The 9,398-nt window shown below is 38.2% G+C and overlaps 1 protein-coding gene across 1 annotated transcript; it reads left to right on the top strand.

Moving 5' to 3' along the window:
* Positions 1–292: 292 nt before the first annotated feature.
* On the top strand, positions 293–8,781 carry LOC122222656 (ferritin light chain-like). The gene is given in 3 exon segments (XM_042943213.1): positions 293–511; positions 8,240–8,384; positions 8,387–8,781. Coding segments are annotated over 3 exon segments (759 nt in total).
* The last annotated feature ends 617 nt before the right edge of the window (positions 8,782–9,398 follow it).

The raw sequence follows: 9,398 nt of genomic DNA, 5'->3' as shown, positions 1-9,398 counted from the left end.
ACTGTATCTAATAAGAGTTCCAGAAATAGAGAACAGAGGAAAAAAATCATAAAAGTAATAGAAAAATAATAATCCCCTAGAGTTGGTATAAGATGTAAAACTTCAGACTAAAAGGGCTTATTAAGTACACAATAGGGTGAATTTAAAAAAGAAAAAAAGATTCATACTTGGACACATTCTGGAATTTTACAACACCATGGATAAAGAGAACACGCTAAAAGCTTTTGGGACAGGATTGGGAAAACAGTTTATTACAGAAAAATAAAATACAGGGATCCTACTGTCACATAAGATGCAAGAAAGCAATGGGGTAGAGTGGAGCAGTGATGGGAGATGCCTGACGTTCTGGCTGGAGAAGTGGCTAGTGGTGCGATGGAGCAGGCCAGCGACCACTTTCTTCTGCGATGGACTACACAACCGCACATGTCAGAGGAGAACAGGAAGTAGCATTAAAGACTGCTTTTGTTTTACCATAGTCTTAACCATGTATGAAGACTCACATATTCAGAAGGTGGGAAAATGTACTTTTCTTTTGCTGTTGAAACTAGGAAACTTGTCTTTGATCAAAGTTACAAATCTCTCTCTCTCTCTCCCTCCTTTCCTTTTTTTTAAGTAGGCTTCATTCCCAACACAGGGCTTGAAATCACAACCCTGATTTTAAGACTTGAGCTGAGATCAAGAATCAGATGCTTAACTGACTGAGCTACCCAGGTGCCCCACAAATATCTCTCTTAATGTTTTAAAATGTCTCTGTCCTGAAAAACCAGCCCTTGCTTTACATTTTGTTTATTATTCGTTTCTATTCTTCTCTGTTTTTTTTTCTCCCTTATTAGTTTTTACTCTCATCTGTATTAGTTCTGCCCATTTTCTTTGGACTTATTTTGTTGTTCTTTTTCTGGCTTCTTGAGTTGAAATCTTGGCCACCTGTTATCAGTCTTTCTTGTGTAATAATTATATAATTATTTCCATGGATTTTCCTCTGAAATTTTATCCTATAGGTTTTCTTACATGGAACTCTACTTTTTGTTAATATATAAATTAAAAAACATGGCCACGGAAATAAAAATTCAATCTGCAGATTTAGGGAGTGTACAGTTTGACAAGTATAAGTCTCTCTGCTCTCTTCCTTCCAGCCCAATACCATTAGTTCTGGGCCTGGGAGTTAGTCACTTTGGACCACTTCTGGTTTGGGTCCTTCCGATGGAACTATCTAGGACTCTAACTAATATACTCTGTCTCTATTATTTGGTTTATCAACCATCAGGAGTACTCTTGACTGCCCTCAATGAAAGATATGGAGTGTAGACCATTTAACACTCCTCAGGTTCCCCCACCCATTCATGCAATTTTGATCATTTTGTAAGCTACTAAAGACCTTATGAAAATATACTTAAAACTCTTTTTTCTTCATCCATAAACTATTTAATAAAACTTGATTCTATATGGGTAAGATGAAGAAATTAGTGCCCCTACTCTAGAGGACTTTAGGCACAAATTCTTTCAAATCTGCAAGGAAATGGAAGGAAAGAAAGGCAAAGAAAAGAAAGAAAGAAAGAAAGAAAGAAAGAAAGAAAGAAAGAAAGAAAGAAAGAAAGAAGAGCTTCCAATTTTAGCTCAATTCTTATACCAGAACATGGCAAAGGAAAAAGAAAATCAGACCATGGTTCTTAAGCTGGAGTCTCTAGACCCTGGAATATTCCTGATGGAGCTTCAAGAAGGTCCATCAGTGTTTGAAACCAAATGGATAATTGTGTGTATATGTCACACAAATGCACACATATATATAGTTCTGAAGAAAGGGTAAAGGTTTTCATCAGATTTTCAAACATGTCCATGACTTACAAAAGAACCATGAACAATTTCACCAATGAGAATAAGTACATTATAAATAAACTATTAATGAAATGAATCCAGTTATGTATCAAAAACCATTACATCAGGGGAGCCTGGGTGGCTCAGTCGGTTAAGAGTTCAACTTTGGCTCAAGTCATGATCTCGCTGTCCCCGGCTTCAAGCCCCACGTTAGGCTCTGTGCTGACAGCTCAGAGCCTGAAGCCTGTTTCAGATTCTGTGTCTCTGTCTCTCTTTACCTCTCACCCACTCACACTGTCTCTGTCTCTCTCTGTGTCTCTCAAAAATAAACATTTTTTTAATAAAAAAAAAAAAAACCATTACACCATGGCCTAAGACATTTCACATGGAATTTGAGATGGTCAGCACAGAGAAATCTACTTATTTTAACATTGCTAAACTCTACATAGTGGGAATAAAATTTTATTTTCTTATACTTGCTTTTCTACATTTTCTAATTTTGCTACATGAATATGCACTGTCTCTATGATAATAAAAGCATATAAAGTAAATCTTGTAGCACATTTTAAAAACTATTATAAAGAAAATTTTTAAAAAGCAATCTACACATATAATTTCTATTAATAAAGGAAAAAATCCATAAGTACATGTTTACGGAGAGCAAAAAGATATTTCATGAATTTTAACAGACATTCCTAAGAGTTATAGAAACCGGAAAAAGAAGAACTCTTGCTTAATGTAATGAAACACAGCTCTAAACATCATATTTTTGGTTAAAAAAGTAAATGTTAAAAGACACTCCCATTAATATTAGGAAGAACACAAAGGTCCTCTATTGCTGATTTTATCCAGTGTTATTACAGAGTTTCAAGCTAAGGTAATAAACATAGGGCAGAAAAGATACAGTAAGTTAAACCATACGAAAGTGTCATTTCTATAGGACAAAATGGCAAAATATTGACAATTTCATATGGTTCAACATAAGACATACTTGTCTTTTTTTTTTTAATTTGTTTAATGTTTATTTGTTTTTGAGAGACAGAGAGACAGAGCATGGACAGCATGGACAGGGAGGGGCAGACAGAGGGAGACAGAATCCGAGGCAGGCTCCAGGCTCTGAGGCACAGAGCCTGATGTGGGGCTGGAACCCACAAGTCATGAGATCGTGACCTGAGCTAAAGTTGAATGTTCAACTGACTGAGCCACCCAGGCGCCCCAACTAAGACATATTTGAAAGGAATTTTAACATTTAACATTGTTTGCAGATGATTTAAGGTTAAACTAGAAAATCCATGGGAATAATAAAAATAGTCACAACAAATATGAGAGGTCAATAAAGAAGCCAGATAAAAGATAATAGCTTTTCTAGATTCCCAGTAGTAATCATATAGAAGATTTTAAAAGTTTTTTTTAACATAGGGGTGCCTGGCTGGCTCAGTTGGTGGAGCATGCAACTCTTCATCTCACAGTTGTGAGTTCAAGCCCCACATTGGGCATAGAGATTATCTAAATAAAAAACAAATGTTTTTAAATATAAAAAATATAGGGACACCTGGGTGTCTCAGTTGGTTAAGCCTCTGACTCTTTTTTTTTTAATGTTTATTTATTTTTGAGGGAGAGAGAGTGCAAGTGGGGTAGGGGCAGAGAGAGAGAGAGAGAGAGAGAGAGAGTGTGTGGGAGACAGAATCCAAAGCAGACTTCCAAGCTCTGAGCTGTCAGCAAAGAGCCCGACACGGGGCTCAAACTCATGAACCTTGAGATCATGACCTGAGCCAAAGTCAGGTGCTTAACCGACTGAGCCATCCAGGTGCCCCAAGCCTCTGACTCTTGATTTCAGCTCAGGTCATGATCTCACAGTTCATGGGACGGAGCCGTGAGTCGGGCTCTGTGCTAACAGCGAGAAGCCTATTGGGATATATTCTCTCTCTCTCTCTCTCTCTCTCTCTCTCTCTCTCTCTCCCTCTCCCCTGTTCACACTCTGTCTCTTTCAAAAATAAACACTAAAAAAAATCTTTAAAACATAAAAGTAAAAGATGTTATAAATAATATATAAAATAAATGTTTAATATAAATATGTATAGAATTTAATAGCCTAGGAATAGATTTAAGAATTTTGCTATATTTATGTTAATTAACTCTAAAACTTTTTTTAATTTTTAAAAAATGTTGATTTATTTTTGAGAGACAAAGCACAATCAGGGGAGGGGCAGAGAGAGAGGGAGACAAAGAATCTAAAGCAGGCTCCAGGCTCTGAACTGTCAGCACAGAGCCTGATGCAGGGCTCACACTTAGGAGCTGTGAGATCATTACTGAGCCGAAGTCGGACGCTTAACTGACTGAGCCACCTAGGTAGTCCCAAGGACTTAATATTTTAAATTTGCCATTTGGTAAAACATTAAGAAAAAAAATGAAAAAATATATACCATTTGGTAATTTCTTTAAAAAGATACTAAGTAACAAAAATTAAATGGAGACAAAATAAAATAGAGACTTAATTACTATAAAAGAAAACAGGAAGGAAGAGTAAAGATAATGAAATCAATAAAACAAATAGAAGATGGTAGACTTAAACCCAATTATGTCAATAAGCTCATTATAAGTAAGTGGATGTCAGTTTTTCAGAAAAGACTATGTTGTTCATTAGAAATACATTTAAACATAAAGACACAGATAACTTGAAAGTATAAGGGTGAAAAAAAGACATAGCATGAAAACATTAATCAAAAGAAAGCTGGCATGACACATTTTTAAGACAAAATGTACTTTCAGGCAAGAAGTGTTGGTAGAAATAAGAAAGAACATTTCATAATAATCAAAGCACTGGTTCAATAGGAAAACCTAACAATCTTAAGTCTGTATGGACATAATAACCTAGCTTTAGCATATATGAACCAAAAATTAGGGCTCCTGGCTGGCTCAGTCAGTGGAGCATGTGACTCTTGATCTCAGGGTTGTAGGTACGAGCCCCACATTGGGCATAGATATTCCTTACATATAAAATATTTAAAAATATACATGAGGGGCACCTGAGTGGCTCAGTTGGCTGAGCATCTGACTCTTGATTTTAGCTCAGGTTATGATCTCATGGCTTATGAGATGGAGCATCGTGTTTGTGCTGACAGCCTGCTTGGGATTCTCTATCTCCTCTCTCTCTGCCCCAACCCCCCACTCACACCCACCCTCTCTCTCTTTTAAAATAAATATAAAAAAATATGTATATATGAAACAAAAATTAAGTAAACTAAAAAGAGAAATAGATGAAATCATAATTGGTTTTTTTAATGTTCATTTTTGAGAGTGTGTGTGCACACACACGTGCTAGTGGGGGAGGGGCACAGACAGAGGGAGACAGGATCTAAAGCAGGCTCTGTGCTGATAGCAGAGAATCCCATGTTCAAGCCCCAGGGGCTCGAACTCATGAACCATGAGATCTTGACCTGAGATCTTGACCTGAGGTGAACTTGGGACACTCAATCAACTGAGCCACCCAGGTGTCCCCATAATTAGGAATTTTAACACACATTTCCTAGTAACCAAAATCAAAAGACCAAATTGTCAATGAAAATACATTTAAACAACACTGTTAAGCAACTTGACTTAATTGAAACTCAGAGAACACTGTGCCGGATAATTGCAGAATACACATTCTTTTCAAGAGCACACCAAGATAGACCATATGCTGGGTTATAAAGCAAAACTCAACAACTTTCAAAGGACTGCAATTATACAGAGTATATTTTCCAACTATTAGAAATCGACACAGAAATATAAGGAGAAAATCCCAAAATGTGTTAAAATTAAGGAACATACTTCTAAATGACCTGTGGCCAAAGAAGACATCACAAAGGAAATTAGAAAATATTTTGAACTGGGGTGCCTGGGTGGTTCAGTCAGTTAAGCATCTTTTTTTTTTTTTTTAATGCTTACTTATTTTTGAGAAAGACACACACACACACACACACACACACACACACACAGAGTGCAAGCAGGGGAGGAGCAGAGAGAGAGACACACACAGAATCAGAAGCAGGGTGCAGGCTCTGAGCTGTCAGCACAGAACCTGACATAGGGCTTAAACTCACAAACCATGAGATCATCACCTAAGCCAAAGTCAGGACGTTTAACCGACTGAGCCACCCAGGAGCCCCAAGCTTCAGACTCTTGATCTCAGCTCAGGTCTTGATCTCAGGATTGTGAGTTCAAACTTTGCATTGGGCTCGATGCTAGGTGTGGAGCCTACTTAAATAAAAAAAAAAAATTTTTTTTGAACTTAAGAATAATGCAAATAAAACACACCAAAAGCTATGGGATGTAGCTAAAGCAGTGCTTAGAAGGAAATTTATGGCCTTAATGAATACATTAAAAAAAAAAAAAGAGGAATGGTTGAAAATCAGTACTCTAGGGGCACCTGGCTGGCTCAGTCCAAAGAGCATGTGACTCTTGATCTCAGGGTAGTGAGTTCAAGCCCCACATTGGGTGTAGAGCTTACTTGAAGAAAAATAAAAATAAATGAAAATCAATAAGCTTTCATTTTATAAAACTTGAAAAAGCACAAATTAAACTTAAAGTAGAAGGAAAGGAAACAGTAAAGAGAGCACAGTAATCAATGAAATAGAAAGTATACATACTATAGAGAAATTATCATAGCTAAAAATTCATTTTTTAATGGAATAATAAGATCTATAATCTCCTAGCAAACATAAGCAATAAAAGAGGGGCGCCTAGGGGCGCCTGGGTGGCGCAGTTGGTTAAGCGTCCAACTTCAGCCAGGTCACGATCTCGCGGTCCGTGAGTTCGAGCCCCGCGTCAGGCTCTGGGCTGATGGCTCGGAGCCTGGAGCCTGTTTCCGATTCTGTGTCTCCCTCTCTCTCTGCCCCTCCCCCGTTCATGCTCTGTCTCTCTCTGTCCCAAAAATAAATAAAAAACTTTGAAAAAAATTAAAAAAAAAAAAAAAAAAAAAAAAGAGGGGCGCCTGGCTGGCTCAGTTAGTGGAGCATGTGACCCTTGATCCCACAGTTGTGAGTTTGAACCCCACATTAGGTGTATAAATTATTTTAAAATAAAATCTTTTTAAAAAATCAATAAAAGAGAGAGAAAACACAAAAGACCAGTATTATAAGTTTCAAAATGTCATGTTACTACACATTCTACAGATACTAAGAGAACACAGTGAACTTTATGGCAATAAATTTGACAATGTACACAAATTCTTCAAAAAATACAATTTACCAAAACTGATACAAAAAGAAGTAAAACGCTAATACTTTGATATATGCTAAAGAAATGGAATTTATAGTTAAAATTCCATAAAAAATAAGCCAGGCCCAGGTGACTTTCAAGATAAATTGTACCACATATTTAAGAAGAAATAATGATAATTTCTCTCAAACCCTTTCAGAGATTAGACAAAAGGTAACACCAGCTTACTTATCTTATGAAGCTAACATAAATCTGATGCCAAAACCAAAATCTTTCCTGCATATAAATGCAAAAATTCTAAATAAAACACTAGCAAATTGAATACAGAGATTGTTTAAAAATGCAATAACCAAGTATGTTCATCCCACGGGAGCAAGGTTGATTTAACATTCTAAAATAATTAGTATAATTCACCACATTAACAGAAAAAGAGAAAAACCATATAATTATCTCATTAGATACAGAAAATTCATTGATAAAAGAAACATGCACTCAGGAAAAACTTCTCAGCAAATTGAGAATATGTGAAATTTATTAATCTGACAAAAGCTATCTACAAAAATACCAAAAAACTACATCTAACATATTTATGGCGAAATATTGAATATTTTCTCTCTGAGGTGCCAATGCAATTCTGCACAAGAAAATGTTTGTTTGGATTTTTTTAACACGTGAGGCCAGAACTACGAGGATTAAAAAAAAACTCACAAAGTTAACTCTTTCCTTAGACCATATACAAAAATTAAAGATGGCTCATAAGTATAAATGTGTCAAAATTAAATATACCAGGGGCACCTAGGTGGCTCCCTTGGTTAAGCATCTAACTCTTGATTTCAGCAGGGGTCATGATCTCACAGGTTCATGAGTTTGAGCCCCACATCGGCCCCACACTGAGAGTGTGAAGCATGCTTGGGGTTCTCTCTTCCTCTCTCTCTGCTCCTCCTCCTCCCCTCTTTCAAAATAAATAAACTTAAAAAATTTTAATTAAAAATGCCAAACCGTCAAATTACAATATTCAAACTTTTAGAAGAAAACATAGGAGAATGTGCCCGCGGTCCTGCGCATCTGTCTCTTGCTTCAACAGTGTTTGGACGGAACAGAGCCAGGGACGCCCTTTCTACCGGCTTCCGACCACCTTCCAACCTTTGTTTCCATTTGCAACCTTCGGGGCCATCTTCTTGCCTACCCTCTGCCTCCGGAACCAGCCAACACCCGATTTTGAACTTAGCTCCTCGTTACCGATCAACCCAGTTCCCAGATTCGTCAGAATTATTCCACCGAGGTGGAGGCGGCCGTCAACCTCCGGGTCGACATGCATCTGCAGGCCTCCTACACCTACCTCTCCCTGGCCTTCTAGTTCGACCGTGACCACGTGGTCTGGAAGGCCTGGACCACTTCTCCAGTGAAGTGTCTGAGGAGAAGCCGGAGGGCCCTGAGCGTCTCTTGAACACTCAAAACCAGCTCGGCGGCCGCGCCCTCTTCCGGGAAGTGCAGACACTGTCCCAAGATGAGTGGGGTAAAACCCTGGAAGCCATGGAAGCCGCCCTGCTTCTGGAGAAGAAGCTGAAGCAGGCCCTTTTTCTGCATGCCCTGGGTTCTGCCCGCGCAGACCCCTATCTCTGTGACTTCCTGGAGAATCACTTTCCAGATGAGGAAGCGAAACTCATCAAGAAGATGGGCGACCACCTGACTAATCTCCACAGGCTGTCCGGCCCCCACATTGGGCTGGGCGAGTATCTCTTCGAAAGGCTCACCCTCAAGCACGACTAGAAGTCTCTGGAGCCCAGCAGCTTTTGAGAGGGTCCTTCTGGCATCCCCCAGGTGCCGGGGCTTGTGCCTGAGTCTCTCCTTGCAGCCACTAGGCTGTTTTTTAACCACCTGAAGCCCTCGCCCAAGCCGTGGACCAAATGAAAACAATAAAGTTTTTTAGCAGCAAAAAAAAAAAAAGGGGGGGGGGGGGAGAAAACGTAGAACTTCTGACCTTGGGGTAGACAAAGTTTTTTTGTTTTTTGTTGTTGTTGTTGTTTTTAAGTAAACTCTACCCACCAAGTGGGGCTCAAACTCATAACCCTGAGATCAAAAATCACAGACTCTACCAAATGAACCAGCCAGGCACCCCAAAGATTTCCTATATAAGATACAAAAGACAATAACCATAGAAGAATAAAAACATAATTGGACTTAATTGAAATTAAGAACTTTTGTTTATTAGAAATATCAGTGAGTAAAGAGGCAAGTTACAAACTACAATAATTATCTATCCATCCATCTGACAAAGGGGTTATAATCAGAACATATAAAGAGTTCAAACAAATTAAAAAAAAGACCAAAAACCCCCATAACAGTTTAAAGAATGGGCAAAGATTTGAACAAGTACCACTCAAAAG

The sequence above is a fragment of the Panthera leo genome, chromosome B3 (genome assembly GCF_018350215.1).
Source record: "Panthera leo isolate Ple1 chromosome B3, P.leo_Ple1_pat1.1, whole genome shotgun sequence".
NCBI lineage: Eukaryota > Metazoa > Chordata > Mammalia > Carnivora > Felidae > Panthera > Panthera leo.
The sequence above is the reverse complement of the archived record's forward strand: the minus strand, read 5'-3'. Positions and strand labels throughout refer to the sequence as shown.